The 25,649-nt window shown below is 37.2% G+C and overlaps 1 protein-coding gene across 1 annotated transcript in view; it reads left to right on the top strand.

Moving 5' to 3' along the window:
• Positions 1–54: 54 nt before the first annotated feature.
• The window catches only part of CACNA2D3 (calcium voltage-gated channel auxiliary subunit alpha2delta 3), a 466,439-nt gene continuing 440,844 nt past the window's right edge, over positions 55–25,649 (top strand). Inside the window, exons 1-2 of the mRNA XM_026857568.1 lie at positions 55–840; positions 1,463–1,544. Of these exons, the coding sequence (XP_026713369.1) occupies positions 722–840; positions 1,463–1,544 (201 nt within the window). The 5' untranslated portion in view covers positions 55–721. The remainder of the gene's footprint in view (positions 841–1,462; positions 1,545–25,649) is intronic.

The raw sequence follows: 25,649 nt of genomic DNA, 5'->3' as shown, positions 1-25,649 counted from the left end.
GCCCCTGACGCCCCGCCGAGCCCTCCCTAGCTCAGCCCCCGGCAACGTGCAGCGCGCTCTCCTCGCCTTCCTGGAAGGGCTCAACTACACTTTCGGCTCCTCCAGACTTTCTCTGCTTTTGCCATACAGAGGCACCCCCCCTCTGGTCCAGCTCCTCCTGTGCCTGCCTCTCTGGCTCCGCGCTATCCCGTTAAAAGGCTGCTGCTCCCGCTCGCTGAACCAGTGCGCTGGCTGGCTCCGACTGGGATGAAGGCTGGAGGTTATCGGCGAGGGAAAGGAGAACTCTAGGCAGCTTTCCATTTGCAAAGTGAGCAGTAATTGCAAGAAGACAGCCTCCCCAGTTGGAATCAATAGTCTGCTTTCTCGCTGCTAAGGGCACTTTGGAGCAGCAGTAGGTCACTGAAGTAACTCCAGCACACTGCTGACTGCGGAGTTGTAAAGAACTACATGCAAGTGGCTGCAGTAGTGCTGGAAAACGCTTTGCTGTTACCAGGGACACAATAGTTTTCAAGTCATTAGAGCTTCGCTTCTGGTCCTCTCCTTCCATTACACAGGGAGGGTCATTCTTTGGAGGGATGAGGATGGAGCTGTGATTTCGTCTAGTGTTGTTCTAGTGGAAGGGGTAAGGGTGGGGAAAGAGGCTTTAGAAGCAAAAGCCCACTGCTGTTGAATTCAGCTTTACTTGAATTTCCCCAGATATTTCCAGGCACAGAGAGGCACAATGCCAGAGAATCTGAATCTTCTTCGGGCTTTTGGGGGTTTTTTCTTTATCTTCTGGACAGCTTTTAACACAACCTTAGTGGATGTGGTTGGATCGGAGCAGCAGATCCCCTTGTCTGTGTAAGTGCTTTCATGCTATTGCTCTCAGGACCACGTTCAAGGATGAGAACTTGACTGCTCAAGTTCTCATCTTTTTGTATTGCAGATATTTGACTGTTCAAGGAAGCTTTGCTCCTCTGTCAGCTGTGTTTAAAGTGGTAGTCTCCGACGCGCTGAGCACTACTTTGATTTTATCGTAGGAGCATGTGTTGGTGGAGTATGTGGCCGCAGAGTCTTAACTAAAGTGTTTGTGTTTACACAGGTTTAGGCTGTTAACTCCTTCTGATGTGAGAATTAATCATTCAGAACTGTTTTGCTATTTTATTTGCTTCTATTCTTTCAATGTATACATGTTATATTGTGCCAAAGCATGTTTCTGCACAAGTTGATTCTTTACATTTAAAGAGTGCACGTTGGGTAGTTTCATATCAGAGGCCTTACCTTAGCACAGTGTCTAGTTTGTGCTTATACTTGAACAGCTTTGCTAATCTTTTGCTGTGCTTAGGCTCCTTAGTGAGCTCTTTAATGCAAAATTGCTAGGATCCCTCTGAGTGCAGCTGAAGCTGTTACAGTCTGTGTTGCTTGCTATGACATGTGTATTACATTTCTTCCTGTCTCTCATTTTTTTTTTTTTTCTTCACAGTGTAAAGCTCTGGGCCTCAGCATTTGGTGGAGAGATCAAATCTATTGCAGCCAAGTACTCAGGTTCCCAGCTCCTGCAGAAGGTAAGGATCTCTTTTGTTGTTTTATTAAAGAAGGCTTTAACAGAGAAAATGGAGGAAGATTTAATTGTTTAAATTAATAGAAAGGCAGTGCTGTACGTGCTTTGGTCCAAGATCTATTTTTGTATTGCATACTGGTCCCTGATGACTCTTTGCATTGCACTGCACTATCTGGTGAGTCCTTCATTAAACTGTTTTCTGTTTCGATGATTTTTTTTTTTTAGTCATTATTAGAAAGTAAACTCCAACACTTTTATTTCTTGAAGTCTAGGCTTCAGCCTAGATTGCGGGTATTTAATCTGGTTGCTGCATTGTGATGATGATGTTTCTGCGTAGAAACAGCTGCTTCTTATGTAAAACGTTAACTTCATTCAAGGAGCAGAATTAGTGCATATTGTATTATTTTTCACCCTGTGCTGTATATATGCAATTCACTGTATCAGGAGAAGGCGGCTGCACTGTTGTTTGTCATCTCTGCAGTTTTTACAATCCCATTATTCTCCCAATCATCTCAACCCAGTGCTGGGATGTATTACATCATTACAGATAAGAGGAATGAATGTGGTTATCTTCTTGCTCAGCTTCACAGCTGGGTAATAAGCTGGTGAAGTATTGCAAAAACTTGAGAAATTGGTATAAGTCTACATAATTGGGGCAGAGGGTAATGAGAAAGCGGATTTGAGTATTAGGTATATATCAAGGACTGTGTCTAATTTAAATATGCCACCTATAGTAAAATTCTGTGTTGTAGACTATTTTTACAGCAGTTGCTGAAAAAATTATGAGAGACTAAGAGGAATATATGAAAGATTTTTAAGACTGTGATTTTTGCGGCATTTAATATATGATCCTCAAAATGCAATATGGAAATGGAAAAACAGACATTCACTGACTACAGAGACATTCAACCCATATGTTAATTTCTGTTGGTTTCTTTAGATGTGATTTTTAGTTCTGAGTAACACGTTAATTATTTTTTTTTAGTCTGATTATGAAAGAAATTATTCCTTGAGTTTGTAGCATTTATTTTGAAAGGCTTGTGTATGTGTGAAATTATGTAACAGACAGTACATGTAGCAGTCGAAATATAAAGCTTATGCTATCCATGTAAAATGAAAGCAACTGACTTGATGATTACTAAAGACATATAAGTTCCTTAAGAGCATCTCTTTTCGGTGTTGTGTACCCAGGACTGCAAAACCTGAACTTTACTATGCTAAAATACAGAGCTGTTAAGAACAAAAATATTTAAGGTTTCTTACTAATTTCCAAGGCCATTAAATGGCTTCACTTCATTATATTGGGCAAACTTTTATTTTAATCTTGAAATCTGGACATTCAGTATTTATTATACTTCTGGATCACGTTCTTTAAAGTCTGTGTAGTCTTATATCATCACATCTTTCTATGAACTCCTTAAATTTATAAAGCAGCTGGACATTTCAGTTTTGGTTAGTACCTTACCAAGTATTATTAAAAGGCTTTAGGTTTTTTTATTGGGCCATAACAAACATGTACCTTTATTTAACTTTGGAGCTGTTCCATGCGCAGCCATTTTGGCACTAAAATGGCTTTAAAAATTAAATCTACCACATACAGGTAGTCCAACACTTCCTAGAAAAATATGGAATATACTGTGTTTTGCAATCATGCTACACATGATAAAATCCACAGAGAACCCGTATGAGATCCTTAATCGTTCTCTTCTTCATAGTAGATACTGCTGTCATCCTTTCTGTAATGTATTTTTTCCTCTGAAGTAGCAAGATTTCTTCCTATTGGTTGTTATAATTGTAGGTAATTTGAAGCTGTTCATTTTACCTTTTCATCAGCATTCTTTCTATTTCACTAACAAATCTGTGCTCCTGTTTTTGAAAGTGGACAGTGTATATTCATTCTAAGCTATTTCGGGTTTTCTTGCTTTTGTTATGATATTTCATTATTAAATGAAAGAGGAAAGACAAAACCCAGGTTTGACAAATATTTAGAGCATTTTTATTTCTCTGTCACATTCTTTTTTTTTTACATGTCTGGTTACATTAGTTTTAGGAAACCTCTGCTTTTTATTTTTATTTAGAATTCCAAGTGTCTCTGTTCTTTTAAGCTTGCTATTTTTTTGCTGTTGATTGTGGCAAAAGAGCCTGGATGACAGATGACATTAACGTGTATCTTTTTGTATTGTTATAAAGTATATCTCTTCTGTAAGCTTGTGTGAATAAAAACATACCAAACTTCAACATTTGCAAGTATTTTCAACATGCAAAGTCAGTGACAGAAGTTGTCATAACAATTAAGCAAGTGATAGCGCAGTAGGGCTCTAAATGCAAATGCCTCTTTTCTCCCTCCCGCCCCCTCCTCACTAGCCAGGCATCAAGAATCCATTTGGTATTTACTGTGAGCTCTGGGTGGTCAGAGTCAATGTGTTCTTAAAGTCAAGATTCCACTTTTAGAAGCAGTGTGACTTCTAATATTACTGGAGGAATCCACATTTTGTGATTATGAATTAAGCATCATTAAACAAATGAAGATCTAAAATGTGTGTATAATTATCTGGGCAGTATAGATTTCTCAGTTATCAACTGCTCTATAGTGCCATTTAGTTTAATAAAGGCTTGCTAAATGAAAAATTAATGTAAAGGTTACTTGATTCATTCTGTTAGCAAATATAGTGAGCACTACTTTCAAAAGAATGCGTTTGAAATCAAGGCATGATTGACAGTCTGTATGACCCAAATGCTTTACACATTAAGAGTCATTTGACCCATACTAAAATTTCATTGAGCAAATGAAGTTGTGTGATATACTCAGTAAAGAAAATTTTTTCCAGGCTATAGCTATGAATATTGATTTAGTTACTACAATTCTTAAGTCTTGCTGTACTGTGAACATCAAATGAGTAACCAGTATTGATGTCCTCTTGAGTTTCAAAAACATGCGTAAGAATATTTTTGTTGCTTTTTGAAATTACTTATTTTTTAAAAAATCCCACTGCTTACCTTATCTCAACTGAATGTTTTATTATTTGATTGCATTATGATAATCTTATCTGAGTATGTTGTTATGCCTCCTAAGAGTATATGTGTACACGATCTTTCCTGAAATTGACTTTAGATGAAATACAGACACTGTAAATAGCTCAAAGTAGTAGATCAGTAAATAATTTCTGAAATTATTTTGAGCTTTTAAGCAAAATTAGCATTCAAAAGTGTAGCTTTTGAATGTTCTACTACTTGCTTTCAAGGAAGACCATTCAATGTTCAGAAAACCATACAGAAGGAAATAGGACAATATTATCCCCAAGTTATTTAATTATGGAGGTTTTACAGGTTGTCATATAGATTTGGCAGCATACAAGAAGCTCCTTGGTGCTGTAGAGACATGCATACTCTTTATCTACTTAGCAGATACTGCTGGGGCCTAAGAATTGATTCAAATTTTAATTGTCTCTTAGGTGCTTATATTTTTTTTTTTTCCTTAGGCTTTCAAAAGATACCTGCCTTATTTGATTCTTGATACCTCTTTAAATTCCTTTTATAAACACTCTGCTTAGGTTTAGTGAGTACTGTATTAAATGCAAAAGTGTAGCCCCCTGTCAAAGCCAGGCTTTAAGTACAGGATGCAAAGCAAGGGTGAGGTACCAGGAAGATGCTCACTTCAGCTGCCACGATTAGAATTTGAAGGAACAGACTTTTGAGAATGCTACTGTTCACATTAGTGTCCATGATAATAATGGTTTTCAGTTCCACGGTGTTGCAAAATAACAGTAGTAATAAAATGGAATGAAAAAATGCAGGTAATGTACCTTCTGTTAACGTTAAAAATAATTGTTGTTATACAGTAAAGCTTTTCTGATATCAGTGAAGTGCCTGTTTCTCTAAAAATACAGTGTGGTCTATGCTTTCTCAGATTTCTTTTTCAGAGACTACTTTTTTTCTTTTTTCTTTTTTTTTTTTTAATATCCTGAGCTGTGATAATTCTTGATTTCATCCTGAATAATCAATATTATTTTATTACAAATGTAGGAATAGTTTCTAACTGGAAAGAAACTTTTATTTATTAATTCTGCCATAAAGGTTTCTAGCTGAGACAAGCTTGTTTAAGGCTATCTCAGATTATTCTTATGTAAGTCGCCTAAGGGAGTCTTCACTGTTATGTAAGCACTGACTGCCTTGGTCTCGAGCAGTCTGTAGCCTGCATCTGCCTACTCCTTTCAACAAATTCTTCATTGTGTTAGGAGCTTTCAAATCATTGTGTTTTCTCAAAGCAGGGTTTTCAATCAGTATAGCATTCCTATTTTTAAAGGTTCGGCATTGCGTTTTGTCTTACCCGACTAGATTTGGTCCTGTATCTTGTTAGCTTCTTACAACTATGGAAATGCCAGTGCAAAACTAACATAACAGGGTGATTTAGATCAATTAGCATTCAGCTGGTATATCTGATTCATGCAGTACATCTATCTTTAGTTTTAAATCACATTATAGTGACTTAAATTCTTAGCGAAGTTTAGTCCAATCATCTTGACATTAATTGCTTTTATTTTATTCAGCATTATGTTGGTCTTTGTAGGCTGTTTTTGCTTTGCTTGAGACACTGCAACTACTGCTTTGAAGGAAGGAAGGGTCAGTAGAATTGAGACGTGTAGTTTAAAAAATAGACACGGATTGGCTTCTTGTATATCAGTTTAAACTTTTGTCAGCTGAGCAGTTTTAAAACTTTTAATCATTTTCTCCTTTTTTATAGGAAAAAAAAAAACCTGGACATATGACTATGGCTAAAAAAACCACCCAGGCACCACCACCCCCTGTGCAAAAAACCCAAAGCTACAGCAACAACCCCCATCCCCCTCAACCAACAAAAAAACCCCAAAACCCAAACTCAAAAAACCCACCAGCCAGGTAAATGGTATAGTTCTATTCAGAGTTAACTCATTATAATTCAAACTCCTGAAGTCTGGATTATGTAAAATGTGTCTCCTAGCACTGAATTAAAATAAAATATTAGAAATTAAAAGAAATATGCATCAGAGAATCTTAAATCACTTTATTTCTAATGATTAATGCAAATGATGTTTTGGAACTTGCAGGGCTTGAGCCTCCATCCCTTTTAATTCTTACAGATCTTTGGGCTATGTGAATCACAAGGTTATTCTCTGTGCCAAACCTAGTTATGGAGCATTTTAGTGTGTTGTTTGAAGTATGTCTGTGGGTAACAACATTAAATAAAGGTGTAAATTCTTTTGGATTAGATATTTTAATTTTTCTTCAAGGAAGAAAAAAAAAAATCAAACGCATTCATATGCTACTAATATATTAGGTGGGAAAACCTGCTGGGTCCAATACTAATTTTCAGGTAGTATATTGATGATCCACAGAGGAAAATATCACAGTGCTATCAAACCTTAGGTAGTGTGGTCTGTCTTTCTCAATAACAGGTCAAAATATGTCCATCCTTCCTTATAAGAAGTTCTGCTTTTTCTGGAGATATTGGAAAATTTTCTTTGCCTTCAGTGACAGAACTGCATCTTGAATGATCTGCGGTCTTACTATCATCTCCTGTTTAAATGTTATGGCACAAGTAATAATTTCTTTGTGTTGGTACCATGGTTTTAAAATGTAGTCTAAATCAGCTTGAATATCAATCATTATGTTTTATGTTTCTCTTTAACTAAAAGAAAAGCCCTCTTTTAAGCCATGGTGAATTCAAGCTCTTCTGTCATCAGCACTCTCTATTTTTCTGTGTTTTTCTGGGTTTTGCAAGCACAGCATGATCCTCTTACTTGTATTATTGAAAGTAAATATATTCTATTGTTAGTATGTAATGGAAATATGAGATGGCTTCAGTAAGTTTATCATACATGCATTACACTTTCGATAATGTCTCTTAATATGGAAATTGAGTGGACAATCCAACTGGAAAACATCAAATCTTGAAAGGAAATGAATGCTAATTCCCTTGCTTAATGCATTTATGGTTGTTTGTTTTCACATCCTGTATTGGAAAATGCTTACATTTCAAGGTTAAAAGAGCCAGTCTCCATGCAAATTATCTTGACAGTGAAGGTATGTAAGCCATGAATAGATGCCGCATTGTAGTGGTGATTCACTTTTAAGCAACTGCTAATCAATACTCTACACTTTCAAACGTCATTACTGTCCTGAAGAGTACAATTTTTTGTTGCTGATAATAAGTGGTTACACATTGTACAACACAAATTATATATTGATAGGATAGACTGTATTTTAGGTTGCTGTAGAAGCTTCACTGAAAGGTCTTCATGAAATACTTTGATTAATATGTTGTTTTTGTGAAGTTTTCCAGTTTGCTTTTTCTGTGTATTATATTTTTTCAAAATGGCTTGGATGTATTTGTGATTCTGTTTAGCATCTTCCCAATTTATTTGTAAAGCTTAAGTAATTTCTTAAGGTGAAATATGAAATCATTGCAAGATTTGTATTTAAAAAGGAAGTCTGTGCAAAACTACATTTTTTAATCACAGTTGGGAAGGGTCTTGGAAGCCTTTCCAGGGGGGATGAATTCCATGGACAGGTACTTTCTGAAAATTTTCTGCCCTCAGATCTCTTAGGACTTTACAGCAGGAGTTATCCATCTTATAGTTGATAACTAGTACACTCTTCCTGAGGACAATGATATAAGACGTGAGGAGACTGCAACTGGTCAAGAGAGACTCAGTTGTTCACATAGCATGTTACAAGCAGCATATCGAATTCAATCTAGGAATAAAATAGTAGACAATAGAATACAGAGCACAGGAATTAAGCTGTCATAAATCCCTCCTGCCTAAGAGAGTTGGCTTCACACAGTCTTTAGCAGGGCCTTAGCAGTAGACAGAGCATCTCAGATTATTTTAATGAGCTGTACTTGAGTTGACAGTAGATAGAAGTCAAGTCTAGAAGAAAATAATTTTTTTAGCTAGACAAAGGTAAAATAAGGTCATTTCATTAATGGTGCTCTTTGAAGGGAGAAATGGATCTGAATTTGTAGTGAAGTTAGTGTTAGGTCTGTAACTGAAATGATCTGGATTCAAATCTTGGACAAGCCTATTAGGGGAGTGTGAGTGTTTTCAAATGTATCTTCAAAATAGGAATTGCCTGAGCAACACCCAGTGTCAGGCAATTTTCAGGAGGGAGATGGCAGTTGAGGAGGCAGAGATGATTGCTGTAGTGGAAAACAGAAATACTTAGTATGCTTTGCTGGATGCTTTGTATAGGATGATGATTTTCATTTAATGTGCATGAGGTTCAAGTTTATTTTCTGGAAGATCCCTAAGCCAGGAAAAATGCTTTTTTTTTTTTTTTTTTTTCTGTGACACTCTTTGAAAACCCTATGAGAAAGCAGATTACTTTAGCAAGAGTTCTGGAGGCAGAGACGGGCAGAACTGTTGCTTCTGCTCCTAGACTACTTTATGTAAGTAGACATTTGTAATGTGACTGAACTCTTGCACTAGCTTCCTGTTGTTATACTTGAGGTTTCCTGTTTGCTAAAAGCATAAATTAGTTTTCTCATGTTGCTTTTCACACCAATTCCTTTTGCACTTACTACAAACAAGGATTATTCTTCTATTGACTGTTTTCCCTGTCAACTCTATCATATCCCACTGTGAATGTGTCAAGACAGAAGATTTACAGAATCACAGAATCATTCAGGTTGGAAAAGACCCTTGCGATCATGGAGTCCAACCATCAGCCTGACTCTACAAAGTTCTCCCCTACAACCTACCCCCAACATCTCATCTAAACACATCCTTAAACACATCCAGGGATGGTGACTCCACCCCCTCCCTGGGGAGCCTATTCCACTGTCTGACCACTCTTTCTGTGAAAAATTTTTTATTCCTACTGTGCAGTCTGAACCTCCCCTGTTGGAGTTTAAAGCCATTCCCTCTTGTTCTGTCACTAATCCCCTGTGAGAAGAGACCAGCACCAACCTCTCTACAATATCCTTTCAGGTAGTTGTAGAGTGATGAGGTCTCCCCCCAGCCTTCTCTTCCTCAAACTGAACAGGCCCAGCTCCTTCAATCACCCTCACAGGATTTATTCTCTAGGCCCTTCAGCAGCTTCGTTGCCCTCCTCTGCACTCGCCCCAGCACCTTGAGATCTCTCTCGTATTGAGGTGCCCAAAACTGGGCACAGTACTCAAGGTGTGGCCTCACCAGTGCTGAGTACAGGGGGACTATCACCTCCCTACTTCTCCTGGTCACACTATTTCTAATAGAAGCCAGGATGCCGGTGGCTTTCTTGGCGCCTGGGCACACTGCCAGCTTGTGTTCAGCTGCTTGTCAATGAGAACCCCCAGATCCTTCTCTCCCAGACAGCTCCAGCCACACCTCCCCAAGCCTGTAGCCATGCAGGGGGTTGTTGTGGCCCAAGGGCAGGAACTGGCATTTGTCCTTGTTGAAGCTCATCCTGTTAATGCTGGCCCACCGATCCAATCTATCCAAGTCTCTCTGTAGAGCCTCCCTATCTTCATGCAGATTGACATTCCCGCTTAACTTGGTGTCATCTGCAAGCTTACTGATGTTACACTCTATGTCCTTATCAAGATCATTAATAAACATGTTGAACAGAAATGGTCCCAACACCAAGTCCTGAGGAACACCACTTGTGACTGGCTGCCATCTGGATTTACTTGCACTGAGCACCACTCTCTGGCACCGTCCATCCAGGCAGTGCTTGTTCAGCAGACCGTATGCTCATCCAGGCCATGAGCAGCCAGTTTTTCTTTGAGAATTCTGTGCCAAATGATTTTTTTTAAAATCCAGGTAGACAATATCCACTGCCTTTCCATCATCCAATAGTTGGGTCATCTTGTCACAGAAGGAGATCAGGTTTGTCAGGCAGGACCTGTCTTTCATAAACCCATGCTGGCTAGGCCTGATCCCCTGGTTGTCCATTATATAACTTGTAATGGGACTCAAGATGATCTGACCCATGACCTTCCCTGGTACTGAGGTCAGACTGATGTGTCTTTAGTTTCCTGGATCCTCCTTTCTGCCTCTCTTGTAGATCGGTGTTACATTTGCTACCCTCCAGTCCAATGGGACCTCCCCAGTCAGCCACAGTTTCAGGTAGGTAAGTCACGGACAGCAGATTGGCGAGCACATTGCCAACTCCCTCAGCACCCTTGGGTGTAACCCATCGGGTCCCACAGACTTGTGTGCATCCAAGCAGTGCAGCAGGTCTCTGACCACCTCCTCTTTAATTGTGCTGACCTCAGTCTGCTTCCCCTCCCCATCTCCCAGCTCCTGAGGCTGGGTGTCCAGAGAAAAGCCAGTTCCACTGCTAAGGACTGAGGCAGAATAGGGGTTGAGCACCTCAGCCTTTTCCTCATCCTTTGTTACTATGTTTCCCGCTGCATCCAGTAAAGGAGGGAGATTTTCCCTAATCCTCACAGTCACAGACTCTAGGTATTCTTGCTGCTTCTGGTATCTGTGGCTATTGCATATACTGAGAGGCTGAGGAATGTTTTACTCTCAAAGATACATCTGATCTGATACATTTTAACTGTTCCCCATTTCTGCCATATTTGTTGGTAAAATGGCTGATGTGGCTATCTCCTCTACAGAGAGCTCAGAATTGACTGGGAACCTCATGTATGATAAAGCATATGTCAAATCCATATTTATGAGACTAGAAATGTTCTGAACTGTAGAAATTCTTGAAGGTAAGATACTTATGTTGTATAGACAGATAGGAACAACCAGTTCTGAATTCCAGAAACCTTTCCATGTCTGATGCAGCCAGGTACACTGTGTGAAAGAGACAATAACCTTCAAATAAGCTAGAAAACTAGAGGGGATAAGCAAACAGTGTTATTTCTTTTTGTACTGAGGAAGAAAGCATGTAGAAATGTAAATGGGGCAGGGGAGAGGGAAGAGAGGAAGAACAACTAGGTCTGTTTCATTAGGCAGTGATTTATTGCCATGGGCCAAGCTGTGTCTGAGCAAAACTAGTACAAACTTGAAAGGAAACATGGCAACATTCTTCACATGCAGAAAAACAGGAAGAAGAATAAAAATGTGTTCTCTATACCCATGGTAGACGATCAAGAAGTGGTCTTCAAACACAAGAAGTAGTTTTACCTACTGTCAAACACTTTTCCAGTGTTTTCTCTCAGTTAAAAAAAAAATAAAAATATGGAACTCTTACAGGGTGGCTTTTCAGAGCAGCTTACCTGCCATCATGTAGATCTTGAACTGTCTTATGTTAGGAAGATGAGCTACATATTTTTTGTTTGGGACTATAAGTAATGAAAGTAATTGCATTTCTTCTTTGATGTCTGTATCTATCTACTGTTAAGCTTTGTGCCTCTATGTCCTTAAGACACAACTGGGGAGTCCTTCAACTTTCAGAGCCGAAACATGTTATAAACCAGTCATTGCTGCATGGGTTGGCCAGGTTGGCTGAACACTTGAGCTTTTTTTTCCCCTCCCCTTCATAAGCGTACAATCAAATGATCATATTAAAATATATGGCTTTTTACTATAAAAGGATAAATATAACATTAAACTTGTGAGGAATGTCTTCATCTATTTGACTTGAAGTCCAACAACCCCATGGTAAGAATTCAGCAGGGTTAGCTCTTCAAGATGTTCCAACATGCTCTTACGTTAAGTGTAGCTACTAATTAATGGAGCTTCAGCAGGGCTTGTAAGACAGTGTGATGTTCCAATGAGACAGAAAGAAATGGTTGATTAAATGTCAACTACTGTTTTATTCTTTATGTACCTGCCACATGTTCTAGTGCTTTGCTATCAGCAATTGTTTGTATTTACTGAAGTTAGTTGTTAACTGTTGTTACTCTTTGAGTTCTTCCTAAGCACTATGTATGCTGAATTTACGCTTTTTTGGGTAGAGCCTGTTTGGTTGGTTTGAGAGAGTCATCAAAGCATACAGGTTCTGGCAATGACTCAATCATAAAAGTGTTTGACAGGTGATTGTTGCTAGCCATTTGTTATGTCTGTCAGGATTCCAAGTTAAACCCATACATTTCATTAAGGTGACCAAACCAATTTCTAATATATTAAAAGACATTTTGTCAGAGCACTTGTTCCTAGTCTCATATTTTGCTTTTCCCTTCCTTAATTTAACATGTTTTACTGTTGTGTTTGTCTCTCCCTGTACTACTCTTTCTGAACCACCTTATTTATCTTTGAATCTTTCTGTTTTTAAGTGGGCAGATGTTCTAAAGAGAAGTGTTTTCTTCTGAGACTGATGCCAAATGGTTTGTATAAATCAGTTTGCAACTGAGAGACACTTAAAAAGATCACTATTACTATTTATCCTTCAAACTAGATTATGAGATCTTGGAGCAATCAAGTTAAGGAAGTAAAAGATGCGGAGAGGTCCGTTAGCGAGACGTTCATATGGTGATCTAATCTAATTCGTAAGATTTGGCGTATAGCATAAGAAGTGTGTGTGTATAATTCATTCAGTGTGTCAGGGCTTAATGTGTGGATCCTGTTGATTGTTTATTAGTTAGCTTGCTTGTAAGCGTGACAAAGTTCTTCAATAAGGAATCTACTTTCAGTAGTTTCTCTGACCTAGTTTTTAGGGAAGTGTGGAAATTACTTTTGAGCTTCTCATAGCCTCATGAAATGCTGTCCTTTGCACTCAAAATGTGGAGTTGCAAGCTTCTCTGAATTTTGTGCAGTTGGCAGATTATATATGTTAATGCTGTTCCTCTATAATGTGTAAGTTGAGTAGATCTCTGCTGATTAATGTTCTTCTGAATATAGTGGTACTGAATTTAAAAATTCTAATTGTTCTCATAACTGGAAAGTTTTGTGGTTGGCACTAATGACTTGGAAAAACTGGTTCTGGAGAAAAATCCTCCTCTCCCCCCTTTGTACAATTGTCTTCCTCTCTCACTCTATGGAATTCTGGTTTTAATAATTTCTAGAATTATAGAATAATTCATTCTAGAAGAAGATTTAGAAGATCTTTTAACTCAATTTCCTCCTCAAAGCGAGGTCAATGCTGAAATCAGTGTAGATTTCTTAGGGCTTTGTTGAGTCTGATTTTCAGAACCTCCAAGGACAGAGATGCCATAACCTCTTGTTGTAGCGCTTGACTCAACTCTGGATGAAAAGTTACTTAAGCTGGAACTTCCCATTTCAATTTATGACTGCAGTCTGTGGCTTCTCCTACCACGTACCTCCATGAATAGCCTTGGTTCACCTTCTCTGTAACCTCCTCATAGGTAATGGGGACATGACGCTTGGTCATGGCAGGCCTCAGTCACAGATGATACTGTACCGTCTTTTAGTTGCTTCAAGTCTCCACACCTTCTCTTCTGACCTTTTTTTTTTTTTTTTAACAGTTCGCACTAACATTACAGGCTCTAAACTGAACTGTCTGCTGTTAAATATTCAGGTGGGATTTTTTCCACAGACACTCCTGTTCTCACAATAGGAGTATGTAACTGTTCTCATAATTATGAAGTCTCAAGAGTAATTTTCACGAAGTAGACTGCACAAATGGGAGAAGGTGTTTGTTTTTTTTTAATTTGTCATGGTAACACAAGAATTTCCTCCTAACCTTTCTAAACCAAATCCTTTAGCTCCCAGTTGCTTCAGTAGCCATTTTCTTTTACTTTCACAAACTTACTGTTGTACAGAAATAATTTGTCAGCTGGTAGAAGGATTTATGTCTTATAATCTGTTTTTACTTTAAATTATTCTACAGTAGCTGGCAAGGAGCTTCTTTGTGCTTTCATATACAAACAAAAATTTGACTTGCTTTCCTAAAAAGCAGGAGTAAAAATTATGCAGTCAAGATATTTCTAGCCTGTTAGATAAAAGCACTGTGTAAATGCTATTTGGAAGGTGTTATGAAAACTTTGGTTATGGCCACAGCATATAGTGTTCCTATTGTTCCTCTAGGTCGTATTTTAACGTTTGGCTATTCAATATACTCCCAAAATACTGTGTCAAGCTAGGTCACTAATTTTCAAGACACAAAAAAAGGATCTACATACTATCGGTATTAAAATTTGATGTGTTGGGAACATACCATTGGCCACAAAATTAGATAATTATCTTCTAAAGTGACAAAGCTTCAAAGATGAAAAGCAGGAATATTCAAAGTTCAGCTTTACCTTGAAGCTAAATGACTATCATTTTATGACAGCTGTGCAAAATGTATGACTGCTGAGCTGTTTGTACATGATGCTATCATATTACATTAATAGAAATTTTCACTGATAATGAAAACTGGTAGGAGGCTAAGAGTAAAGCTTTATGTTATGACTTGCAGCCCATTGACTATCTGCATCCAACAGATTTATTACCCCCTACGCACATTGTGCCTTTTACAATATCTTCTGCCATTTCTTCAACAAAGTACAACAAGAAATACGTTATTATAGATGGCATGATACAAAAAAATCTTGAGTACTCACTTCACACTTCCACCTGTCATTACAAACTGCAATGCAATTTTGCAGTAAGAGATGAGTTCTGATATCCCACTGGAACTTTCCATGAAAAACACTGGGGGGGAAGAGGAGGGGGAGGAATATGAAAGAAAACTGGAAGATTTCTCTTGGCTAAATCTGATTTTAATTTTCCTATTAAAACCAAGGCAGCAGACTGAGATTCAAATATACGTGGCTTCTTATGCTTGGATCTGTAATGACTTTCTTGATGGCCTCCTTTGGTCATGTAATCTTGGTGGCCAAAATTCAGTGAAGCACTTAACCTGTAATGTCACATGTACAAATTTGGTGCACGCAGTGGTGGTAGGATTTCATCCAGCACACCAAAAGCCTTGAATGGAAAGTTAAAACCACAAGCAGGGTTTTCTCCCCCCAAACAGACACATCTTTGCTTAACTTTTCCATGTAAAATAGGCTTAGCAATGCTGCCTCTTTCCTTAAATTTCTAGACTTTGAAATTATTTGGATCAGGAGCAACACTTTTTGTAGGGTATTTAGCATATGGAGAGGATCAGGTGGTGAAGAACAGCGTTAGCATATGGATATGGAAGTAAAGCAAGGTACATGGAATGGATCAGCTCCGAGCGCTACAAACTATTACTTTTAACCCACTTTTAAAATAAAACTTCTTTCTCTACTGAAAAGATAAATGGTTTCCTGTAACAGTCCTGAATAACTACAAAATTGATAGAAACCCGCTTATTTTTCTGCTGTTGATATTTGGTATCTGTAGCTGGCAATAAATCTCCATATAACATTGTGTTGGCAAGCGAAATGGAACCCTTTCTTGTCAGAGAATTAATTCTTCCTATGCTTTGAATATGAAGTGATATGCTATGCTGATATTAGAAAGTAATTTTCGATTTTGCAAGCATTTTCTTCTTTCCCTTACACACTTTTTTATTTTTTTTCCCTCCACCCTGGTACTTTCTTATTATCCATATCCACATAACTACCCTTCTGCACTATTTTTTTTGGCTAGACTTTTTCTGACCTTTTCTGATTTTCTTACAAGTGAAATCCAACCAATAAGACTCATTACAAAGTCAAATTCACAAATGTCAAATGCAGTTAAATTCGGAATCAAACAATTTTCTTTATCCTTTTATGGGTATCTGATTATTTCTGTCTGTATTTCAATTAGCACATAAATTTATTTTCCATGTGTACTGTCTCACTCTGTCCTTCTCTGCGCTCCCACTTAGCCATTCCTTTTTTCCACTGGAAATTTTTACCATTAATGTATTTTTTCAGTGCCTTGAGCAGATGTAATAGTAATGCTGCAGTGAGGATCTGGTCAGCTGGAGAAAAACATGCGAAAATAAGAGTAATGGCTTAATAACACTTTTTAATACATAAGAATAGGGGAATCTTATGTAAATACAAGTGTTCTTAAAATTATCTTTTACGATGTTTGAACCTTTAAAAGGAAGAATAAATACATTAGGATCTACTGGTACACCTTCCATGTGAACATTATTGGAAAGAGAATGTTATTATTTCTCCTGTAGCAACCTATATACTTAGTTGTACCTTGGATGACATTGTTCAGGAAATGGGGTGGGGGGAGATGGTAAACAGGATTCCATTCAAAATTAAATGGAAATATTCTGTCATAGCAAGTTTACAGCATTTTTCTGACAATACAAATTGCAGGGAGGAGTCTGTTAGAGGAAGCTACTTGCAGTCTGGCTAAAAACAGCTAAAGGTGAGAATAGAGACAAGTAAAGGTAGTAAGGTGAAGAGGAATGGAATGCACTGGGAGCAAAGAAGAAGAATTACTATAGAAAGGGTTATTTTTTTCCCCCTGTAGTTTAAAATAATTGGAGAACACATTTATATGAAATTCAGTCAATACCTGTGTTCTGGTGATCATTTTGACAGATCTATTAAATTAGTAATTTTCATATTAAAAACATATAAGCCACAGTCAGAAGGTCAAGTCTGCTATTTTTGAAATCCGTGAGTACCACGTGATTTCAAAACTTTTGCCAAGAACTAAAATTATATGCTAAGAAATGTAAATTTCAATTCAGGAAAGGCCTCTGAAGTTAAACCGAATGTTAGTAATGATATAATTCTGACTTTTGTATTTGGCTTTTGAGATGCTTAAAACTTGAATGCTTTAACTGTTTGCTCTGCTGAAATTCTGTACAGTCCCAGTGTATTAGGAATAGAGTTCAACTACATTGATAACTTGGCACTAATCCTATCCAGTCCACCTTAAGCACGTTATTAATGTAAATATGTGTTTGTTCAGTAGAACTTCCTCAGCTTTACAAGTTGTCTGGGGAATTCTGTCTGAAAAAGGATGGTAGAAAGCTGCATTATATGTGGGATTGGGATCTATACTTATGTGTTGGACTAATTCAGATGTTAGTGTATAGAGTTATTCATGTATGGCCATATTTATCTGATTGCATGCTGTTTATTTATCTTGGTTTATAAATATGCAGGAGTCGTATAACTGAAAACTCTAATTATTCTGAACATAATTTGTCAGACAAAACCAGCTGCTAACTCAGCTCTTCTCAAGAATCTTCAGTAAAATGCCCAACTTAAATAGTTTTGAAAAATACAAAATTTCCATTCTTCGCACAAATTCTCTATGCCAATCAGCTACTTTCCTCTCAAGAGTATAGTAAAAAGCTATCGCTTTCTGGTGTGACAAGGAGAGTGAATCCAGGCAGGCTGCGCTGTGCCCTGCATTGCTTGAACTTCACTCACTTAAAGCAGAGTTTTCTGTTATAGGACAACTCTGTCATTCTGCAGGGATGATCCTTTTTCACATCTTAATTACTGGCTGAAATGTCCGTATGTTTGTTGGCTAGTTGGTGCAATCATCACATTGAATTAAATAATGCTCCTTCTATTTTAGAAGCCTCCAAAAACCTTGTAGCCCTGGTTTTGCCCCTGACCTGTTGATGGACCGTATACAATTCAACTCTGCTATATGTCTGATTCCGTGTTTATAAAGCTATGTCAAATTATGCTTACTGCCTGCAATTTGAAAAATAAGTTTTTTATGACAACTTGTGTGCAAAATTTGATTTTTCTGTGGGGTGTTTTTTTGGTGGAGTGTTCTTGGGTTTGTGGTTGGTTTTGCAGTGGGTTTGTTTGGTTGGGTTGTTTGTGTTTGGTTTTTTTTTAATAAAATGACATCAAATATAACTTACTAGTGTGTATTGACGAATGATCTACTGACTGAACGGGTCAATTTTCTGTAACTTCCCATATAGTAGCAGTGCTGTCAAAAAAGAACAGTCTTGGAGTCTGGATAATATAGCATCTGTTTCCAAAGGTTTAGGAACTTGAATGAAAACAAGGTGTGTGCAGGTTTAACATTATTATTTCAATCTCATTTAAGAGTAAACTGATTACCACAACATTTGAATTCGCATCAGTTCAGGAACAATTGAAGCAAATGCAGGTGGGACTTACTTTGCTTGTTGATATGAGTGGTGTCTGTAGTAATCTTGTGCCTGAAATAAGGTAATTTTTTGGTAATATTATGCATGCTTTTAATGAAAAGTGAGTAGCTCATTGTAAAAACATCTGATTCTGCATTGACTGTCTAGGGCTAAAGTTATGCCTGCAGATAAGAAATGATGTAAAACAAAAACTGAGGAAAAGAATTGTTACTGGACTGGCAGCTAGTTAAAGTACATTAAAGGAAAATATAATTTCTACATATATTTAGGATACATGAGTGGGTCTGTGTTTACTGTGATTGTATGCCACCTTGCAAGCCTTCAAACCAGTACTTAGAATACTGACTATTGTATAAATTGCAAAAGGATTGGATCGACAATCTGGAAAGTTGGGGGGTGTGTGGTGTGTGTTTATATTCGCAGTAGTGATACACAGGAATGAGACTGTTATCTGTAATGAGACTGTATTCTGTTGGAAAAGTAGAATGTTTGAGGGTGCAATGTTCTTTAGACTGGAAAAAAGTTATGGTTTAAATGTGAAGAGTAATTATAAATCTCCTTGATGGCTTCACATTAAGTCAAGCTGTAATTTTTTTAACTGCAAAAGTATATGTACCTTGCTGATTTTTACTTTTTCTCCTTGGTAGGTATGAGGTTAGAATTGAAAGATGACTTTTGTTTCCTTGTTTAATTGCCTAAAAAGTAAAGTAACTGGAATAGCTTCTCTTGTAGGTGAAAAATAAAATAAGGTTCTTACCTAGTGATTTCAACATACGCACTTCCTAATTCTGTTCATTCCCTCTCCTAGAGGAGCAGAGGAGCTGGCAATCCTGTGGCACTAGCTCTTCTCTTTCATTATGTCATGTATGAGGAATTGCTTTTTTCCTTTTTAATATGAGTGTCTTGATATACAACATATCTTCTGCCTTCAGCATTGATTTTTCTTCTCCTTTCTGATAGTTTTTCACTTCCTTCCCTCCTTAGTCCTCTGTCCTCACCTCAGATTTCCGTTATTATCTGATAACCGACTTTTTCAGAATAATCCTGTTTTGAGATTTATTCCTATTAACTTAAAATTATATGTGTACATGTAATAATGCCATCGGTACCTTCTGAGCTCTTTGAAATATCCCAATACCTATCTCTTAAGAAATACAATATTTAACTTTGATGTACATAAAATTGTTCAGCTTGGAAAAGACCTTTAAGATCATAGAATCCAACTGTAAGCCTAACACTGCCAAGTCCACCACTAAACCATGTCCCTAAATGCTGCATCTACATCTCTTGTAAATACCTCCAGGGATGGTGACTCAACCAGTGCCCCGGACTGGGCAGCCTGTTCCAATGCTTGACAACCCTTTCAGTGAAGAAGTATTTCCTAATATCTAATCTATACCTTCCCTGGCACACTTTGAGGCTGTTTCCTATTGTCCTATCACTTATTAATATGGGCCTCTCTGTCTCTACCAGTATTATTCTACCTCTTTTAAATAACTCTCTCTTTTGACTACATATAGTCTGGAACTTTTGCTTGATTGTAGAATACAGTCTTGTTTGGAAAGTGTAAATGATTCTTTGTTCATAGTGAAAATCTTTCCCCACTGTTGCCCTAAATTCATTCTGTAATCTCTAGTTTCTCACTGACACTTCCAGAGAAAGGAAATTGTGGAAAAAGTTAAAACTGAAAATACATTTTTCATTTACCACTCTCAACTTTTCGAAGCTGGAAGAATTGTTCAGGATAAAAAGAAGGATGGGCAGGCAGGAGCTTGAATAGAAGAAACATTAGTTAAAGGAAAACTCTGAAAATCTTCATGACATTATTTCTCACACTGTTTCTCTAACTACTAACTTATCTTTAATTTGATGATAAGGAAATGAGGCTCCGGAGACGCAAGCCCTGTTAGTGTGTGTGTCACCATGGCTGGTGGGTCATCTTGAGCAAATGATTCTGTCCTTCATACGTTCTGTCTGGTAGCAATGTCTCTGAGACAGTTCTAGCTCAGTTTTATGTTTTAATAGCTATACGGTACTTTGCATCTACTGAACAGTTGCAAGGTGATATCTAAAATTTGTTACTGACTTGCCATTGTATTCACAGCTCTGTTACCAGCATGACTACAGCAGTCCTCCAGCATGATTCATTCAGGATTTTTCTGTCACCTATTGCCACTTGTTGCAAACCCCACAATTACAATGCACTAGTTTCGAGTTTCTTAAGGTAGTTCAGAGAGCAGTTCAAAATATAATTTCTTCTTTTAATTGAATTTGTTTTTGTCAAGAGTTCTTCACAGGTCTTGATTTGTTTTATTCTTATTCACTATGCATATAGTTTATATTGTGTGGCCACACACTTGGTTAAGCATAGACATATTTGAATGTACAGTAGTGAGATTTTTGAGATTTAAATAAAACAATTTGATATATGTTGGAAAGATGGGTTTCTAAAACTAAAATAGTATTTCCCCTTCTCCTCCAATTTCATAATTATATTTTTCTTCTGGCAAGAACCTCTTTTTTCTGGATCTCATCTGCAATAATTAGACTTGTGTTCAGATAAAAGTTTGAAGTGAAAAAGGGTCACCTTCACTATTTATTCAGGATGACTGTTAAAAGCAATTAAAATCCCCTTACACAAGAGAAGCACAATAGGATTGTCACGTTACAATATCCCTTTTCAGGATGAGTTAAGAACCTAGGTTGTGCTAAACAATCTGCAGTCGTAAAGCCCCATAAAAATATTTTTTTTCTTTAAATGAGCATGGCTGTCATTAGAAGACAAGTAATTGAATTGGTTTCTTTGTGCAGCTATAGCAAATCGTATAACCTTGAGCTAACTACCCCTCTAAAAAGGGGTGACAATACCTTTTGTGTAGTTTTATGGCTCTTTTCTTTGTTCCATGTTTAAAATTCCATTTTTAAAACTATTGTCCCATGTACATCTTAAACTTTCTCTCATTGCTACTGGCTGAAAGATTTTACAAGATACATTGTGTATATATATGGCCTTATGCCATACTTAAAAACAATCCCAACCCCCCAAAACAACAAACCAAATCCACCCTAAGTCTCAAAAAATGTTGTACTAATTTGTATTTTGTAACTGTATAAAACATTATGAGGTTAGTTAAAAGAAGATATAAAAAGTTATAGAGCCATTTTAATACACCTTATTGTCTGAGACCTAAACTTATCACTAAAGGACATTGCCTACTGTGTTGTCTGTACTTTGTTTCCTCTATCAAAACAGACCTTAAAAATCATCTAACAGAACTGTGATATGATTCCGAGTCTGGATAAGAATTACAGGGCAAACTTTTTATTTATTTTTCTAGTCTGGATAACCACATTATTGAAAAACAAGAAAAAGGCTTATAGAAAAAAAAAAAACCCTGTACAGGTTTTCCACTCTCCCATTCATTATACATTCAAGGGTTGCTCTACCTGTGCAGGGATAAAAATACCCAAGTACTGCAGCAAGATGTTGTATTGCAGGTGGTGTTCATCCAGGCATGAAAAAATCTCCCTTACTCTAGTCTTTCTGGAGTATGGAGAAATTGTGAAGAAAGATGTGCTCTGTTGTGCTACATAAATATTATCGGTAGTACATTATGAGACGCAGAAGTAGAGGAAAAAAGAAAAAGGCAATAGGTGAAATTGGATACCATGGTACACTGTACTAGACAAGCCAAGTCTCTTGTTGTCTGACCTTCTCAGAGCAGGATTTATTTTTGTTTTCTCTAAGATACATTCTAGATCCTTTGCTGACCTTTCAAAGGAAAATTCCTCTGTGTATAAACAATACCCTTGTTAACTCCATTACCAAATATGTGTTGTTTACTTGTAAAAAAAATAAATAGACAGTTCTTGAGTTAAACTGTTTAAAAAATAGTTTTCCATACATCTGGAAACAAATCTTTTTGCTGACACTGAAATTTTGTAATGTTTTTCAGCAAAAGTAGCAATGATACAAAAAAAAAAAAAAAAACCAAAACAAAAAAAACCCAAAAAACCAAGAAACATTTTAGGTATTAAAATAGACTGAAAAGTTATTAATCAGCTGGATATAAATATATTGACTTCCCCTTAAAAGAAAAATATTGAATCCATTATTTAGAACTTAGTCTACCCTTTAGCTCATTCAAAGAGTCCTGCTAAACTAATAACAATGGCTATTTAGCCTTAATTTCTTGAATGGCCCTATTAGTTTAAAATGTGTTGAGTCAGGCTTCCATTTTTTAAATGTAAATACCCAACATTAATGTGGCTTCAAAACTAGAATTTGAAATTTTTTGAGATGAAGACAAAATCCATAACGTCTGACTTCTCTAAGCAAGAGAGAAGCATTTTGAGGTTTGATACAATTTACAATGGTTTGTAGAGATAGTGTCATCTGACCTTTTTTCTTGCCTTGAGACAAGAAAAAAATTTTAGAACTCTTTAACTATATAGGCTTTCTGATGAAAGGTCTCAAGCCTGTGTGATTTGCCACACCGGCATTGTTGAAAGTATATAGATAACAGTAGGTAGAGGAACCGTGTGGTCAGTGCCACGTTTGGCTCATGCTGACTCCCTAGCTGGAATGATGACTCGACCAGTTTGGGGATGAGCGAGGCTTAGCTTCATGGTGGCCTTGCTGTTTTCTAGGTTACCTCTAGAGTTCCAATCTATGGGATTCTGTATTCTCTGCTGAGCTGCTGTGGCTCATACATAAAACACTTATTCAGTGATACTTAAAACCAAAATGAACCATACTAAATCATAAAAGTTGAAAAAATTAGAAAAAGCCTGGGGGAACCTATTTCCCCGGAGCACACTGTGCAAGAGACCTTAGCTTTACTTAGTTGGTTTGGGGTATTTTGTGGTGGTGGTGGTGTTTTGTTTTTCCTGAAGTCTTTTAAGCTATTGAACATTGTAGCAATTAGGTACTTAAACCATGTACAAGTATCCTGTGCAAGTGGTATTTTAGTAGTGCTTGTCTACTGTCTAGGGAACTGCATAACAGAGCTGCTACTATGTCACGTGTTCAGGAGTAAATAGTACTGAAAAACCTAAATGCTAGAAATAATAAAAAATGTGAGGGAGGCTAGGGAGCTCCCTTAGTCTACCCCTCACCAGTATACTTCTGTGGGGTATAGTACCTAAAGTTCTCATTCTCTTTGGTATGCAGTTTAAACTCAAACTAAAATAAAAAATGATAGAGAACTTGACTTGTGGAATTGTCATCTTACTAAGATTTGGTGTATGGCTGACCTTAGAAAATACTGGAAAAGGAAATGGTTTTAAATTAATGAGCTTTCGGGGTGCAAGGCTGATATTGTTGCCAAGCATAGATGCAGACATGTCATGGGTGGCCGTGTCTCTCTCCCAGCTAGCCTGCTGAGATGGTTTCCGAGGCCTCTTTTTGCCCCAAATGCTGTTAAATCAGAATGTACAGCAAATGCTCAAAGGGAAGCGAATTTTTTTTTTTGATTAAAACTTTAATCAAATTAAGATTAAAGTCTTAATCAGAGGATGATTATTAATGACTTATCACATCCTTTTTGATGTATGCTGCCCATTTTGTGTCAGACATGTAGACAAATGTGTTTCTGAAGATCAGAGCGTTGCCTGAGTACTCATTTCTCATTCCCTCAGCTTTCCAGTTGTGAAACTGGGAATGGCAGGACAGTGAGACTTAGGCTGTGGTGTTACCACATTTCTGTGCAATTTTGGAGTCAAACCTTGTGGAAAAAGACTGTCTTGTGGAATTGTTAGACTATTTGAAAGCTATAATGTGTTGGGGTTGTTTTGATTTATTTCATATAAGGTGAAACCTTTGGACACTTATGTGCTTGACTCTGAGTCCTTAGCTCTTGAAATCGACCTAGCTGTAGGATATTTTCTGATCCTTGTTAAATTTGTCCATACTCTGGTAGCTCAGAGTCACTTCTCTTTTTTTGTCCCCCTACCCTCACTTTCACATCACATATCTCTGTAAGAGGAACTCCGTTTTAATAATGAATTAGTAGCTGTTCATGTCTGTCTCATTAGGCCTCTTGTAAGGTTTTTTCAGTATGAAAATATTCTCAGAAAAATGACCACAAGAGGAGTAGGTAAAATAAACAAAAAATCATAATATTTTTAGTCTTATTTTTGGTCTGGATAGGTGAAAATCAGAGTAAGTGTAACTTTCAGAGAAACTGGGTTAATATAAAATACTTTAGTAGTATGTGGCTTAAGAAATTTATAGAGTTCTTGCTGCTAAAAATAAAAATTGCCTTTTTCTGTGGCTACCCCATCCACTCAATGATAGTTGTCAATATCTACCTATATACAGGTATCTGAATAAAAAAGTACTATGTTTTGTATGAAACACCTTTTTACTAGTCAGTGGTGTTTTTTTTCTCCCTCTAATTACTTGTTTTTATTAGGAATTTGAGGCTTTTAGAACTTTGTGGGGAATGTGGAGAATTTTCTCTGATAGTAGGTGTTTGTCTCTTGTCTAGACATGGTTCTGCCCCTTTCTCTCTCCAAAGGAAAATGTATTAATCTTGTGAACAGTTGGCTTTTAGTTAATTGGTTGATACTAAAAGATAAACTGGAAGTGCCAGAACGTGTTAAGTCACACTGGGAATGTTAGTTGCAATGACTGCAGTAAGACAGTCTCAGCAATGAAACATTGGTGTAGAGCTCTCAATCTTTGTCTATGAGCAGATTCTTACCGAATATCATTACGTTTAAACCTTCATACTTGGAATTAATTTAACATCAAGAGAACGTTCAGCCCTGCTTCTTTCTGGGTGAGATGCTCTAAAAGTTCCTGTATTCAGATTCTGCTGCCTTATGTGTTTGTATCCTGAGCCTTTCTTACCTGGATGGAGTAATGAGCGATAGATAGTTATGAACATGCAAATTACAACGTTTGCAAACATGCAAAGTAACTTTTTGTGCGAAGTGATCAATATTTAATTTTCATACATTATATTAATCTATTTTAATTATTTAGGATAGCTCTTCCTACTCCTCCTAAGAGGATGCAAATCTTCAGGCAAAATTATTCCATCCTTCAGGAGGTTCTCCCTAGCCAGTGCCATGTGCAAGCCAGACTTTTTAGCTAATCTATCTTGTATCGACTTTTTAAAATAAACCATCATTTCTGCAGTTGCCTGAGCATCTTCTGTCTATAATCTGTACTTTTTTTTCCATTTCCCTCCCCCCCCCCCCCCCCCCCCCCCCA

The sequence above is a fragment of the Athene cunicularia genome, assembly GCF_003259725.1.
Source record: "Athene cunicularia isolate RWA chromosome 12 unlocalized genomic scaffold, athCun1 chr12_part1, whole genome shotgun sequence".
Classification (NCBI taxonomy): Eukaryota; Metazoa; Chordata; class Aves; order Strigiformes; family Strigidae; genus Athene; species Athene cunicularia.
This window is presented reverse-complemented; position numbering and strand designations above follow the sequence as displayed.